This window comes from Rana temporaria, chromosome 1 (genome assembly GCF_905171775.1).
Source record: "Rana temporaria chromosome 1, aRanTem1.1, whole genome shotgun sequence".
Lineage (NCBI taxonomy): Eukaryota > Metazoa > Chordata > Amphibia > Anura > Ranidae > Rana > Rana temporaria.
This window is the reverse complement of record NC_053489.1, coordinates 542,360,803-542,377,901: the sequence shown is the minus strand read 5'-3', so window position 1 is coordinate 542,377,901 and position 17,099 is coordinate 542,360,803. Positions and strand designations below refer to the sequence as shown.

The window sequence follows — 17,099 nt, the reverse complement described above, 5'->3', positions numbered from 1 at the left end:
CCTATTCACGAACGTTTTACGCAAACAACGTAAACAACGGAAAATTTGACGCTGTCCCGACGTCCATACTTAACATTGCGTACGCCTCATGAGGCAGGGGTAACGTTACGCCGAAAAAAGCCTTATGTAAACAACGTAAAAAAATGCGCCGGGCGGACGTACGTTCTGAGAATCGGCGTATCTAGCTAATTTGCATACTCTACGCGGAAATCAACAGAAGTGCCACCTAGCGACCAGCGTAAATATGCACCTAAGATCCGACGGCGTACTAAGACGTACGTCAGTCGGATCTAGACCACATACAGGCGTATCTTGTTTTGTGGATACAAAGATAGGCCGGCGCATCCTAGAAGTTATGCGCCGTATCAATAGATACGCCGACGTAACTTCTTTGTGGATCTGGCCCGTTGTGTTTACACTGATCTGGTGATGTCACTAGTAGCCGCTTTGAACAAGGCTTGCTGCCGAAACGCATTAGCCGTTACTTTTAACATGGTTATGTTACCATAAAGACCTTTCTGTTTGTGTATTTGAAGTAACTACTCACTATTCTATTTGCTGAAGGCTCAGTCATGAGTAAGTAAAGCCCTTTTCTTCTACCATGGTGGCCTCCTCCACTCAGAGAGACAGTGCAGAACAAGATTTGACAAGCCAGTAATGGGGAAATGATTAGTGGCAAGGAGGCCTCAGGCAATAGTGATGACCAGTGCGTTGCTGCATCTGCCTTTTTTGGCCACAGTTTCTACTAGTGTTGCACCAATACCGGTATCAATATTAGTGCCTATGCTAAGCATTTGTACTTGTGCAAATGCTCCGATACCTGAAACAAATACCTTTGCTGCGCTATTTGAATGGGCTCAAATCGCACTGCAAAGAATCAGATGTGATTTGAACAAGAATGTGGTGCGATTCCTGACTGAATCACATACAGTTTCCCCCACCGCTCCTATGTAAACCCAGGTTTGTCATAGTGACTTCAGCCCGGGTTTACACAGGAGCGGTGTGGGAAACTGCATGAGATTCAGACAGGAATCGCACCCCTTTTCTGTTCAAATTGGATGTGGTTCTTTGCATTTGAGCCCATTCATTCTGCATGGACTCAAATCGCACCGCAAGGGTACACGGTATTGGCGAGTACTTGACCGAAAGTATCGGTGCTCATACTCGCCGTTATCGGTGCAACCCTAGTTTCTACAGTTCAATCCTGATTTAACACCTCCATCTAGAGCTGGTGCATCTTGAGAAAGAAACATCTCATTTGTTATACACGGAATACATAACAGTGAGTTTGTATGAGTTTACCTTAATGTCGTGGTAGAGGGATTTTCCATATCTCTCCTTATACTTTTGCCTGATGGTCATCAGATCTATTTCACTTCTTGCTATGAGAGTCCTTATAACGGTCTTGTTGTGAAAACCAAAGTCCTAAAAAGAACAAGAATAAAACCCCTGTTAGACAATTTCATATCAAGTAAAATGTATAACCAAGGTATAAACGGTACGCAAACCCTCAAAAATGTCTTATCAATAATGTACACACATAATCATTCAGATTATAACAAATATACATAAATCTTTAACCCCTTTAGAGGGTTAAGCACTACCTTTTGCGCTTACTTTGGTTATTGATTTATGTATATTTGTTAAAATCTGGATGATTAGGTGTGTACATTATTGGTAAGACAATAAGGTAAACTTTCCGGAGCTGGTGGTTTATTCATACCATATTTGATTTGTTTGAGGAGAGTATTTAACCACCGCACGCAGATATACGTCCGCAAAATGGCATGGCGCTGGCGGCGTGCTCGCGACCCGATCCTCTTCTTCATGACCGTCCCCGCGGGAACAGCGGACCTGATCGCCGCTGGTGTCCCGCGTTCAGGTCACAGAGAGGAAGAATGGGGAGAGGTACCGTATTTATCGGGGTATAGCGCGCTCCCGCGTATAGCGCGCACCCCTAAAGTTGCCCCGAATTCCTGTGGAAAAAAGTTTTTTTGTACTTACAGTTTTAGTGTCTTGTGCGGCGTCCATCGGCGGCCTCGTCGGGTCCGGCATCCGTCTGCGGCTTCGGGTGTCCTCTTCGTCGGGTCCGGCGTCCTTCTGCGGCGTCCTCGCGTCCTCCCCGCTCGTTTCCCGCGCCGAGTTTGAATACTGCGCTGACATATACAGAGCGCAGTACACTCGTGTATTGTCGGCAATGCTCGGCTACTCTCGCGCTGACGTCCTGTACATCCAGGACTATTCAAACTCGGCGCGGGAAAGCGGGTATCGGCGTATACCGCGCACCCACGATTTTGCCCTGATTTTCAGGGCAAAAAAATGTGCGGTATATGCCGATGAATACGGTAAGTATAAAAAAACCTCTCCCCGTGCTTCCTAGTGTGGCTGTCTCTGATCGTCTGTTCCCTGTCATAGGGAACGACAATCAGTAACGTCACATGCTAAGCCACGCCCCCCACAGTAAGAAACACACATTAGGGCACACTTAACCCCTACAGTACTCCCTCCTGGTTAAACCCCTTCACTGCCAGTGTCATTTTTACAGTAACCAGTGCATTTTTATAGCACTGTTCGCTGTAAAAATTACAATGGTCCCAAAATAGTGTCAAATGTGTCCGCCATAATGTCGCAGTCGCGATAAAAATCGCTGATCGCCGCCATTACTAAAAAAAATAATTATTAATAAAAATGCAATACAACTATCCCCTATTTGGTAGACGCTATAAATGTTGCGCAAACCAATCAATAAACGCTTATTGCGATTTTCTTTTTACCAAAAATATGTAGAAGAATACGTATCGGCCTAAACTGAGGAAAAAAAATGTTTTTTTATATATTTTTGGGGGATATTTATTATGGCAAAAAGTAAAAAATATTGAATTTTTTTCAAAATTGTCGCTCTATCTTTGTTTATAGCGCAAAAAATAAAAAACGCCAAAAATAAAAACCACCAAAAGAAAGCTCTATTTGTGGGAGAAAAAGGACACCAATTTTGTTTGGGAGCCACGTCACACAACCGCGGAATTGTCAGTTAAAGCGACGCAGTGTCGAATCGCAAAAAGTGGCAAGGTCTTTAAGCTGCATAATTGTCTGGTCCTTAAATGTTTAACACTACAAACAATATTACAACTTGTCCTAAACCCTGACTAGATTGATATTATGTACATGTGTAAAAAATATAAATGAATTTTGGGGAAATTGTATATTTCACTATTATTGTTAGTTCATATTGTGGCTCACTATAGGATTCTAGGCCTCCACATCCTGGTCAAGGAGCCATATAAGGACATAAGCATAGCTTTACCGTATACCAAAGGAATGTTATTGGTAACTGGTCAAGTCCTTGAGGGATCATATTGCCAAGGGAGTTGGCTGAGGGAGGTCTTTTCAAGTTCTATATTACCACAGCTAAATCCTATACGAGACTAGTTTCACCCAAAACCACCATGAGGCAAGTGTCTGGTCCTGGTCACCTGTGCCATGTTGCGAAAACAGCAAATGAGACTCCATGGCGGGAAAAAGTACCTTTACTTAAGTATTCTTGATATTTTATTTATCTATATCTGTATCTTTCATTACTTTTAATAAATATTATACAGTGGAACCTTGGTTTATGAGTAACGCGGTTAACAAGCGTTTTGAAAGACGAGCAACTTTTTTTTAAATCCTGACTCGGTTTGCCAGCATTGTCTGGCAAAACGAGCAGAATTCAAGCTAATGAATATGCAGTACTGTATTTGGCCAGAGGTGCGGGGGCACTGGTGACACTCGGAATGTTTCAGAGCTGTTCAGAGCTGTTCGGAAATGCTCATAATCACTCGGAAATCCTTTGTTACAGAGTGTTTCCGAGTATTTCCAAGGATGTCCGGTGCCCCCCCACCTCTTGCCACATGCGGTATTGCAAGTCATAGAAGTCAATGCGGAATGAATTTTGTTAGTTTCCATTGACTTCTTGTCAGGGCTGGGCTCAGCGCTTCCTTCTCTGAGCTGGCCGCTCAGCTGTCTGCTAATTGCCAGCTCCTTTCTCTCCACAGTGACTCACTTGTTGATGATCTGCTCGTCAGCCCTGCCTGCTTAAAGCTTTCCAGCTCACTTCATCTCTGCCTTCGCCTTGGTCAACATCACAGAGACTTTCTCCTGTGTTCCTGTTGTGGACTTGCTTGGCTGGCGTTCCTTCTGGCTACTGATCCTGCTTGTTGGACTACTACATTTATTTCTGACTCTCTGACATTGGCTTGGCCGACTACCCGATCCGGTTACTGAACTGTGGCTATTTTTTAACTACGCTTAGACCCGGTTCACACTGGGGCGACTCGTCAGGCGACACAGCCGCCTGACAAGTCGCGTCTCATTGTAGTGAAAAGAACCGTTCTAATAGGAGCGACGCAAGTCGCTCCGACTTAGAAAAAGGTTCTTGTACTACTTCGGGGGCGACTCGGGGCGATTTGCATTGACTTCTATACAGAAGTCATTTTGCAAATCGCCTTAGAAGTCGTCTTGAGATCGCCTGGCCGAGTCGCCCCCAAAGTCGTGCCACCCCTGTGTGAACCGGCTCTCACTCTGTTTACCTTTTTATTGTTATTATTATTAAACAAGTGTGATTTAACTGTACTTCTGTTTCAGGCTGATTCATGGTTTCTGACACTTTTTTGGGAAAACTCGCTTTGATATGCGAGTGCTTTGGATTACAAGCATTCTCCTGGAACGGATTATGCTCGTAATCCAAGGTTCCACTGTACTTTTAAGTATTTGTGTGATCTCTCTTTGCACATATCGTATAAAAACCCTAAAAGAACTTAAAATATCACGTGACTGTGATTAAACAATGAATGCATATGAAACATAAGATTTCATACACTGAATGCTATCATTGCCTGTATTAGCCACATACAGTTGTTGGAATACAATATTTTTTTAAATAGTTTTCCTGTAAGCTTGATTTTAAGATAACAGTGTTGATCCAATTTTCGGAGATTTATAGGTAAACTTTCTCATGCCCCTGGTACAGAATTACATTAATGAAGACTGCCATTATTAAAGTAGTACTATGGATAGAGCAAAAAATGGTTATAGCCCCTATCAGATTTTTTTTCGCCATCTGTGACCGATTGAGGATATTTCCCCTAATTTCTTGTCCCATAAACAAACAAGAAGAAGGAAGAAGAAATCACTGCAAGTTAAGAGAATATCTTGGGGACCACCAGGTCACCAGAAGTTCCCAAGATTTCCTTTCTATTACTTTTCTGGGGACAACCCAAAATTTGGGATTTTCTTATTTTCTTTTACTGTCACTTTCAGTGTTAATGGTAAACAGAACAAATAGGGTGATCTCCTTAATGGGAGCACAGACAGCAAAAACAAAAAAAAACAAAAAAACAAAAAAAAAGTGACAGGAGTTCTAATCCATCTCGATTCCATCCAAAACGAAAAATAAAAATAAAGTTTTGCTTCTTGTATTCCTCTCTGATAACTCTTGAAACATTTTATATTATGTATTTTACCACTAGGTGTCAGCAAAGTACACGTAAAAATAGTCTACTGTACAATAGAAATAGTAGAGCTAACAGTAAAGACAAAACTTTTTCATATTGGATAGAGTTAAGCCCTGTAAACACAATCGGTTTGTCTGATTAAAACAGACCGATGGACCGTTTTCATCGGACAAACCAATCATGTGTGGGCCCCATCGGTTTGTTTTCCATCGGTGAAAAAAAATAGAACATGTTTTAAAATTTTCCTATGGATAAAAAACTGATAGAAAAAAACAATCTGAACTGTGAACTGAGTACAATCCACCATGTATGACAACCAATATCAGGGACACAGTGTACCTAATGCTCAGTGTGGATAAACTAAATACAAACAGTATATATATATAGAAAATACTTAATATATCCCAGTATTTTGAACATAAGCAAAACGTTTTAAGCAAAAAGTTTTGGTTAATGTGTCAGTATACCATAATGTTCCTGTGAATAAAAATGGCTACTGTTGCTACTACTAGTCAACTAAATAGTGAAAACAAACAATGCAAGCAAATATTGTATATAAATAAATAAATGAGGGGAAATCTTCCTTTGGGGACATTAGTTTTGGTGACCCTGGTAGCAACCAGGTATTCCCTCGCTTTTGTGGGATTTCCTCGCACTGTTTTGGCTAAGAGACAGGAAGTGAAGGGAAATCTCTCCAATGTGACACATAGGGCAAAAAATCCCTCCCCACAAAGAGAGAAGCGGGGTACGCACACCTTCTAGGACACCATTTAAATGCTGGTCAGCGGCTTTTAACGGTTGACACTGCCAAAGACACTCAGTGCCGGTTCGAGGCACTCTTGATTGTAAGTGCAACATTTTACTTTTTTTAATAAATAAGTTTTAATATACTGCACCATGATGAGCTGACATATTGCACAATTCACTGGTTTCTTGAATATAAAAAAAAATATTTTGGATTATTCGGCCTTGGACTATTCACAGTGCAGCTGGCACATTGGACACTGTTTGGTTTTCTTGAATAGTTCTCATTTATTTATTTATATACAATATTTGCTTGCATTGTTTGTTTTCACTATTTAGTTGACTAGTAGTAGCAACAGTAGCCATTTTTATTCACAGGAACATTATGGTATATTGACACATTAACCAAAACTTTTTGCTTAAAACTTTTTGCTTATGTTCAAAATACTGGGATATATTAAGTATTTTATATATATATATATATATATATATATATATATATATATATATATATATATATATATATATACTGTTTGTATTTAGTTTATCCACACTGAGCATTAGGTACACTGTGTCCCTGATATTGGTTGTCATACATGGTGGATTGTACTCAGTTCACAGTTCACATTTCCAGAGATTGAACCCTCTGGATAGTTATATCAGCGCAGTAACATTTTTTCTTTTATATGCACATTTAACCCCTTTCTAGGGTTTACACAGTACTGCAACAGATCACGGTTTTTAATTTCTTTTGCGCCGGTGACACTTACCACAAAGAAAAAAACAATCGTCTGTGTGTAACTCCATCGGAGAAAAATGCATGCATGCTCAGAATCAATCAAGTCGATGCATGCTCGGAAGCATTGAACTTCATTTTTCTCAGCACGTCGTAGTGTTTTACGTCACCGCGTTGGCCACGGTTGGATTTTTGACTGATGGTGTGTAGGCAAGACTGATGAAAGTCAGCTTCATCGGATATCCGACGAAAAAATCAATCGGATTAGATTCCATCAGATATCCAATCGTGTGTACAGAGCATATGTCTAGGTTCAGCATTTTGTGCAGGTTTTTTTGACGCATGGTACTGTGGCACCATGCGGTTTCTCGCATTCAAAATGTGCTCCATTTTCCAATGCATAGGGGTGCTATTAAGAATTAATGGCACCCCCCGTTTTACTTACCTGAGCCCCTTCATTCCGTCGGTGGAGATGCGCTGTCCCTTTCTGCATGGGGTCCCAGGTCTTGATTAGATAGATTGATAGCAGCTCAGCCATTGGCTCCCGCTGCTGTCAATCAAATCCAATGACACGGGCACCCGAGGGTGAGTCCGAGTCCTACATTCGTGTCTATGGATGCAAATGCTCCCCACAAGGGAACCCCCCCCCCCCCGGAAGAGCGCTTCTCCTAGGGGGTTATCTAATAAAAGGAGGACCCACGAGAGCCGCCGAGGGACCCCAGAAGATGTGGATCGGGGCCACTCTGTGCAAAATGAGCTGCACAGTGGAGGTAAGTATGACATGTTTGTTATTTAAAAAAAAAAACATGAAGCCTTACAATCACTTTAAGGCAGTGTTTCTCAATTCCAGTCCTCAGGCCCCCCCAACAGGTCAGGTTTTCAGGATTTCCCTCAGATGAAAAGGCTGTGGTGATTACTAAGGCAGTGAAACTGATCAAATCACCTGTGCAAAATAATGGAAATCCTGAAAACCTGACCTGTTGGGGGGGCCTGAGGACTGGAATTGAGAAACACTGCTTTAAGGGAAGGATTGTTTGCCCTATGTGTCAAATTGGAGAGATTTCCCTTCACTTCCTGTCTCTTAGCCAAAACAGTGCGAGGAAATCCCACAAAAGCGAGGGAATACCTGGTTTTTACCAGGGTCACCAAAACGAATGTCCGCAAAGGAAGATTCCCCCTCAATTTTTGTTCGGGTGACTTTTCATTTGTGTTCATGGGCATCCGCAGAACCATTTTAAAGTCACTCATGCTCCGCCACTTTTCAACAATGTCATGAAGTGGAGTGGCTTAGTCATTATCATATAAAGTACAGGCATGCAAAGATTTGAGAAACCTAATGCAAAAGCTTAATAGAAGGATCAAGCGGGAATTGCTGGTTAGCAATTTCTAATCTGTTTTTATGTTTACAGAGGTTTCCACTGCTGACTATTCTTTCTGAAAATGACAGGACCATGGCTCTGTTGTTCCAATATTTATATTCATTAACCCAGAGGAGGTATACAAATAAGAATTTTGTCAGGACCCGGGCTTGAACCTGGGACGTCTTCTGTGTCTGATATTGACTCTTCCCACTGAGCTATCTGGGATGCTGGGCAGTTCCCTGCCTGATCTGCTGGATAAACCTATCTGATCCATTAGACTACAGGCATACCCCACTTTTAAGTACACAATGGGGTTTATTTACTAAAGCTGGAAAGTGCAAAATCAGGCTCAATTCTGCATACAAAAATAATTTTATCTAAGGGGAACAGAAAAAGCAGGCTTTTTGTGTACTTTTTTTTCCCTCCATATTCCTCACTCACACACACCTTCCCTGAGCTGCACTACTGATCTCCAAAATTCTCTTTGCTTCACTACTCTATCGGTCGCAGGCACTGTGACATCATCATGTATAATGCAGGACAGGCAGTCCTGCATTTTTAGGACACTGTGGGCCCACCCAAAACCCTGAGCGTTGGAGATCGCCTAAGGCCTCGTACACACGACCGGATCTATCCGCTGGAATTGATCCGCGGACAAATCCGGTCGTCTGTACGGCCTAGCGGATATTTATCCGCGGAGATTCCTCGGGCCGGACCATTTCAAGCGGATAGAAATTTCTTAGCATGCTAAGAAATCTATCCGCTTGAATCGGGACCAGCGGATTGATCCGGTGGTCTGTACAGACTCACCGGATCAATCCGTCCGCTCCCCTCCCTCGCATGCTTCGTAATGATTCGACGCATGCGTGGAAGTACTTACCTTCCAGCGTCGCGCACGTCGCCGCGTCATCATCGCGGTGACGGCGCGACACGTCACCGCGGATGAATTCCGCGCGGATTTTGATCCGATGGTGAGTACAAGCCATCGGATCCAAATCCGGAGGAGGAATCTCCGCTGGAAACGGTCCGGCGGACCTTTTCCAGCGAAGATCCCCTCGTGTGTACGGGGCCTTAGAGGTGAAGAGCGCCGGCTACTGGAGGAGTGAAGATTAACTTATTTTTCTGTTCCCCCAAGATAAAAATGGGCATTTACCCTTTCTTGTACAGGGGAGGCCCACTGCGAAGGGTTAATTTTTATATTACTTGAAATTTAGCTTTGATCAAACATAATAATGTCATCTACATTCTGCCTACTACTAGCGTATGTGCAGTGTGTACTACGTTCAAGGTACACCTCTGGTGAGAACTGTCACAGTTGCCAGTATGCATAGATCAGCTTTCAAGCCCTAAAAGGCTGGTGTCATAGCTGGTCAGTATCATGGCAACCGCAGATCTAAACAGAGGTAAAAATGAAATTGTCCTTGGCAGACAGGAAGATTTATATCTGCTGTAATGAAGCAGAGAAAGCTCCAAGATTGTAGGCAAGACATTCATGTTACTTTAACTGGTGACGTGACGTGCTGTCCTCTTAGCGTTTTTTATTTAAAACGGAGGTCCGCTTAAAAAAAATATTAAAAGCCAGCAGCTAAAAATACTACAGCTGCTGACTTTTAGTAAATGCACACTTACCTGTCCAGGATGCCCGCGATGTCGGCAGCCGAAGCCTAGCAATAGCTTGGCTCTTGGCTGCCCCCGTCGCCATCCTCTTTGAGGGAATCAGGAAGTGAAGCGTTGCGGCTTCACTTCCTGGTTCCCTACTGCGCATTCGCAAGTCGCGCCGTGTGTCCTCACTGGTCCTCGCTGTCTTCTGGGACCAGTGTGGTTCTCAGAAGACAGCGGGGGGAAGGGGCGTGACTCCTGCGGTAGTCTATGCCCGGAAGTGTGTCTAAATTCCTGTAATATACAGGTATCTGCAACCTCTCTCCCCTGAAAGGTGCCAAATGTGACACCGGAGGGGGGTGAGGGTTCCGAAAAGTGGAGGTTCACATTTTGTGTGGACCTCCGCTTTAACACAACTTTGATTCAGTTCTGTCGTGCTGCTGCATCGCTGTGCTTGTGTGCAATGCTCTTTTTTTTGTTGTATTTACAGCAGCAGGATGACCACTTTATTAAGCCCCTTAGGCTGAAGGCACAGCGGGGATTCCATCTCTGGTGACATATTAAAGTGATTGTAAACGATCACCTCTTAAAACAACCCATTCAGTTTAAAATAGAAATGAATATAAAAAGAAAACATTATAAATACCTTTTTTCCCTTATTTTATATGTGATCACATTCCCTCTGTTCTCAGCTGCATAAAGCTGGGTTCACGCTTATGTCAGATGTGGCTCACAGCAAGGGTCTGGTGCGTCCCTGTTCAGGACAAATCAGGCCCGAATTTTTGCCTGAATTTGGACCTGAAATGGAGCCAAAGGCGCACAGGACCTCTGTGCAATTTGCTCCGCAGCCGCTCCAGTGTGAACTGGCTCCATTGAGAGCCGGTCACAATCTCCTGTCATACGAATTGGATGCGAGGAAACCCACAGCCAATTCGCACTAGTGTGAACCCAGCCTAAGAGCTGTTGAGAGGAGAAGCAACTCTACACTGAGCTTCTCAGCGAATGGCTGTGCAGAGGGTGGTGTCAAAACAAGTCTGATAATTGCAGGAGAGTAGACTGAGTTCCCAGCATAGCTATAGAACTGACCTGGATGTGTTCTCCTGCTTAGTGTGGTCAGTTTTTAATTGGAAAGAAGTGGGACTGACCACACCACAAGGGATTTAACACAAAGAAAGCAATACAAAGACAACAGGATACTATCTCATATTGTACAGCAGGCATCTATCAGGAATATAAAATGTTGGGGTAAAACATACTTCAACTGCCAGCCTCCCCAGCTCTTGGTGTGACTTATGACCTTTCCTCCCAACTGACATCCCTCATGCTTGGTGATTGGCTGTTAGGCACCCAGCATTGTCACGTGGGTCAGGAAAAGAGTCCCCAGTCCTGTGTAAAGTCCAAGGGCCAGATTCACAGAAAAAGTACGCCGGAGTATCTGCTGATACTCCGGCGTACTTTCAAATTTGCCGCGTCGTATCTTTATTTTGAATTCACAAACAAAGATACGACGGCATTTGGCTAAGATCCGACAGGCGTACGGCTTCGTACGCCTTCGGATCTTAGGATGCAATACTTCGGCGCCCGCTGGGTGGAGTTTGCGTCGTTTTCCGCGTCGGGTATGCTAATTAGCTGTTTACCGCGATCCACGAAGGTACGCGCGTTTGTCGCATTCTCTTACGTCGTCGCTAGTCGGCTTTTCCCGTCGTAAAGTTGCGATTGCTATTTAGGTGGTGTAAAATTAGACAGCCCATGTTAAATTATGGCCGTCGTTCCCGCATCGAATTTCTATTTTTTTTTTTTTGCGTAAGTCGTCCGGGAATTCGAAAGTACGTCGGGGCGACGTCATTTCGCGCAAAGCACGGCGGGAAATTTCAAAACGGAGCATGCGCAGTACGTTCGGCGCGGGAACGTGCCTAATTTAAATGATACACGCCCCATTTGAATTAGGCGGGCTTGCGCCGGACGGCTTTACGCTACGTCGTCGCAAGTTTACAGGCAAGTGCTTTGTGAATCAAGCACTTACGCTGAAAACTTGCGGCGGTGTAACGTAAATGGGATACGTTACGCCGCCGGATTTCTACATGAATCTGGCCCTATGTTGTTTTCACTCCAGGCAGTCAGTGGAGATGCAGAAGAGCAAAATAAAAGGGGAGTATCTGCACCCGGGGTAGGTGCAGCTGAGTGAACCTGTTACTTTGCCCTGCATGGCCAAAATACAGGTTCATGTTAAGTACCATTTCCAGTCCAGCCAATTTTCATATCTCTGACATGTTATATCTACAAAATCCTTGCATGCAGCATACAGGAAATGATTAAAACATACAAACATACAATCACTTACATGTATTGCTGAGTAAAGCCTGTATGCAAAATATGATGGTTTGTCTCGAACACAGGACACTGCAGGATAAATTAGTTGTTTTATCAAATCTTTTTATAAATAGGGGCAAGTTTAATTTATAATTTCTACATTTCTGATAGCCAGGAAAGCAAAATGTATAGAAAATAAACAACCAACTAACCAATAGGTATTATACCTTACTATTTATTTTGAAAGCAAAAGATAAAACTTTACAATCATCATCATCAGCAATGTTCAATTAGTAATTAAAGGAGAACTTTATTTTACCCTACTAATTTTTATTTTTGAATCTCCTTTTACTTGTCATGCTATGGTGTTCTTAGCATACTTACATGCCCAGCATTGTCTTGCTGTAGCCCACCACTAGCCACCACGCACTGGTTCTTGTGTCGTTATCTTCCCCTGTGATGTCATCAGGGGGCCAGCTTTCTCATTTGGGTTCTGGCAGCTGGCCCCCTGATGATGTAGCAACCAGGAATGCCCTCCTGCTGCTGTTCAATGGATACTGCTTCCTCCTAGGTGAGGGGTGCCCAACCAGTGGCCCGGGGGCCACATGTGGCCCGCGGAGCCCTCTGATGTGGCCCACGACCTGCTCTGGGATGGAATAGAATACTGTACTGTTATTAAAGGTCAGTTTTATTATTAAAATCACAGTGGGGTAGATTCAGGTACATTTGCGCATTTTTTACGGAGGCGCAGCGCACCGTTTTGCCGCTGCGCCTCCGTAAATTACCTGCGCTACGCTCGATTCACGGAGCAGTAGCTCCGTAAATTGCGTGGGCGCTCTTGAAAAATGCCCGGCGTAAGCGCGCGCAATTTAAATGATCCCATAGGGGGCGTGGATCATTTAAATTAGGCGCGTTCCCGTGCCGAACGTAGTGCGCATGCTCCGTCGGGAAACTTTCCCGACGTGCATTGCGGTAAATGACGTCGCAAGGACGTCATTTGCTTCAAAGTGAACGTGAATGGCGTCCAGCGCCATTCACGATTCACTTACGCAAACGACGTAATTTTTCAAAAACGCGACGCGGGAACGACGGGTATACGTAGCATTGGCTGCCCCTGCTAATAGCATGGGCAGCCTTATGCAAAAACCGACGTACGCAAACGACGTAAACTGCGTACACAGGGCGCGCGTACGGTTGTGAATCGGCGTTAGTATGCAATTTGCATACTCTACGCTGACCACTACGGGAACGCCACCTAGCGGCCTGCGTAAGAATGCAGCCTAAGATATGACGGCATAAGAGCCTTATGCTAGGCATATCTTAGGCTGCAGTCGGCGTAACGAGGTTCCTGAATCAGGAGCATTCGAAACTTGCGCCGGTTACGCAGACGCAATTGCTCTCTGAATCTACCCCAGTGTATATACTGTATGGGCATATCTGTTCTGCAGTGGTTACTGGGCTGCTTTCAAAATTACCCGCAGGTGCAGAGCAGTTTACCTGCGAGTTACCTGCATGGAGCCATAGACTTTTGTTATTACCTGCGAGTTTGGTGAGATTTTTGAAAGAGCACCAAACCAGTAGAATATAATGGAAGTCTATTGCAAAGTGCAGGAAAGCCAAAGGTTAACACAGTGTGCACCAGTGGTGTGGGAAACTGCAGTGCATCTGTGTGAAAGCAGCCTTGGGCCCCTTTCACACGGTCAGTCCAACCCAATTGGACCCTCCATTCACCTCTAAGGCCCCGTACACACGGTTGGACAAAACCGATGAGAATGGACCGAGGTTCAGTTTCATCGGTCCAAACCGACCGTGTGTATAGCCCATCGGTCTGTTTTCCTTCGGTCCAAAATTTTAAGACATGCTTCAAAACCGAACCGATGGACCGCTGCCCGATCGGTCCAAACCGATGGTTAGTACAGAAAAGCATCGGTTCAAAACCCGCGCATGCTCAGAATCAAGTCGACACATGCTTGGAAGCATTGAACTTCGTTTTATTCAGCACGTTGTGTGTTTGACGTCACCGCGTTCTGACCCGATCGGTTTTTGGAATGATGGTGTGTACGCATATCAGACCATCAGGCCACTTCAGCGGTGAACCGATGAAAACCGTCCGTCGGACCATTCTCATCGGTTTGGAACGACCGTGTGTACAAGGCCTAAGGAATGGCAGATGTAAACCTACTTGTGTCCTACCTCGAATTTAATCCGCTAAAAAATAAATAGAAAAAGAGTATAGTGGGCGGCATATACAGAGTGGACAAGGACCTGCCATCCGCCAGCTCCACTCAGTGGCCCGCGACCAGTTACCAAGTCTCTTAAGTGGCCCTCGCTCTTCAAAAAGTTGGGCACCCCTGTCCTAGGTTGTCTGATGCAGATATATCAGGAGGCTGCAGCAGTAGCTCACTTCATTTCTGCATAGGTGTCAATGGAGGTATGGAGTGGGTAGAGGCTGATTTTTTTTAATTAAATGATTATTTATTATTATAACATGTCCAAAAACGATATGCAATACTATATTTTATATGCACAGAGAGGAAGAGTAAATGATACTAATATATACTAAAATTTCAAATTTGCCATTAGGGAAGTGAGCTTTGAATGCATCACCCTTCCATGTCATGGGCCATTCAATTAAAAAAAATAATAATAATGATTTTATGTTATTTGTTTGATCTTCCATTTTTTTTAGCTTGGCATAATAAAGCAACTTTTAAAGCTGAAATCCAAACAAGCAGTGAAATACAACAGACACCCCTGCCCAAAAGCACAGCTATTTCCTTGGCCTTTATAGCAGCAGCAGTAGCTCAACTAGGTCAAGACAACTAATAATCACAGTGCCTGGGATTACATGAAGAGACAGAAGCATTTGAGGCAGCCTACGTTCTTCTAAGATCTGTGGTTAGCTCTTCAAGATGTTTTATTCAGAGGCGTTGCTAAGGGGGTGCGGGGGGTGCGGTCCGCCCCGGGTGACACCCACTAGAGGGGTGACACCATCCCGATAAAAAAAAAAAAAATGTAATTTTTTTTTTAGCTGACATGTGGGGGGGCCGCCCCCCGCGACTGCAGCGATGAGTGCCGCGGAATCGGAGTGCCGAGCGCCGCGGTACAAGAGGAGGGGGGGGTTGCGGGGTGACACCGCAGCACCATCCATCCCCTCCTCTCACAGCCACGGGCTGTTAGCGGTGGTCGGCAGTCGGCACACAGGCACAGCCCCCTCCTCTCCGTTTGTGTGTACAAAGGGGGCGGGGCCGAGGGGACCTTCTGTCCATGTGCCGTGGCCCTGCCTGTGAGGATCTGAGGTACTGAATGGGGAGGGGGGGTGTTTGCACCTGGGGGGATTTCACTGAAGGGGTGGGGGGGGATGTATTAAGGGGGTGTTTGCACTGAGGGGGTTTTCACTGAGGGGGGTTTGCAATGAGGGGGGTTGTACTAAGGGGGGGGGTGTTTGCACTGGGGGGTTGCACTGAGGGGGGTTTGCACTGAGGGGGGGTTCGCACTGAGGGGGGGGGGATTTTCACTGAGGGGGGGGTTTGCACTAAGGGGGGGTGTCTGCACTGAGGGGGTGTCTGCACTGAAGGGGGGTCTGTGTAACATCCAGGGGTCCAGAGGTGCAGGTGGCTGTGTAATGTAAAAGGGGTGCAGTGATGCAGGGTGCTGTGTAATGTAAAGGGGTGCAGAGGGCTGTGTAGTGTAAAAGGGTCCAGAGGTGCAGGGGGCTATGTGATGTAAAGGGGTGCAGAGGTGCAGGCGGCTGTGTAATGTAAAAGGGGTGAAGTGATGCAAGGTGCTGTGCAATGTAAAAGGGTCCAGAGATGCAGGGTGCTATGAGATGTAAAGGGGTCCAGTGATGCAGAGTGCTGTGTAATGTAAAGGGGTCCAGAGGTGCAGGGTGCTGTGTAATGTAAAGGGGTCCAGAGGTGCAGGGGGCTATGTGATGTAAAGGGGTCCAGTGGTGCAGGGGCTGTGTAATGTAAAGAGGTGCAGGGTGCTGTGTAATGTAAAGGGGCCCAGAGGTGCAGGGTGCTGTGTAATGTAAAAGGGTCCAGAGGTGAAGGGGGCTGTGAGATGTAAAGGGGTCCAGTGATGCAGGGTGCTGTGTAATTTTAAAGGGGTCCAGTGATGCAGGGTACTGTGTAGATTTAAAGGGATCCAGTGATGCAGGGGGCTGTGTAATGTAAAGAGGTCCAGAGGTGCAGGGTGCTGTGTAATGTAAAGGGGTCCAGTGATGCAGGGTGCTGTGTAATGTAAAGGGTCCAGAGGTGCAGGGTGCTGTGTAATGTAAAGGGGTCCAGAGGTGCAGGATGCTGTGTAATGTAAAGGGGTCCAGTGATGCAGGGTACTGTGTAATGTAAAGGGGTCCAGAGGTGCAGGGGGCTATGAGATGTAAAGGGGTCCAGTGATGCAGGGTGCTGTGTAATGTAAAGGGGTGCAGTGATGCAGGGTACTGTGTAATTTTAAAGGGTCCAGTGATGCAGGGGGCTGTGTAATGTAAAGAGGTCCAGAGGTGCAGGGTGCTGTGTAATGTAAAAGGGTCCAGAGGTGAAGGGGGCTGTGAGATGTAAAGGGGTCCAGTGATACAGGGTGCTGTGTAATTTTAAAGGGGTCCAGTGATGCAGGGTACTGTGTAATTTTAAAGGGGTCCAGTGATGCAGGGGGCTGTGTAATGTAAAGGGGTCCAGTGATGCAGGGGGCTGTTTAATGTAAAGGGGTCCAGTGATGCAGGGTGCTGTGCAATGTAAAGTGGTCCAGAGGTGCAGTTGTGGAGAGGGGTACACAGTAGTAACAAAAAGATATTGAAGGATGCAGAGGTATGCAGGGGGCACAGTGGGGTGTTTTTACATTTTAACGTGGGGGGGG

The 17,099-nt window shown here is 45.1% G+C and overlaps 1 protein-coding gene across 2 annotated transcripts in view; it reads right to left on the bottom strand.

The window, feature by feature from the left end:
* ANXA10 (annexin A10) overlaps positions 1–17,099 on the bottom strand; it is a 69,709-nt gene that overhangs the window by 18,349 nt on the left and 34,261 nt on the right. For both annotated transcript variants that reach the window (XM_040332904.1, XM_040332913.1), the window contains exons 10-11: positions 12,274–12,332; positions 1,303–1,425 (exon numbers count right to left, since the gene is read on the bottom strand). In XM_040332904.1, coding sequence (XP_040188838.1) covers positions 1,303–1,425; positions 12,274–12,332 — 182 coding nt within the window. The remainder of the gene's footprint in view (positions 1–1,302; positions 1,426–12,273; positions 12,333–17,099) is intronic.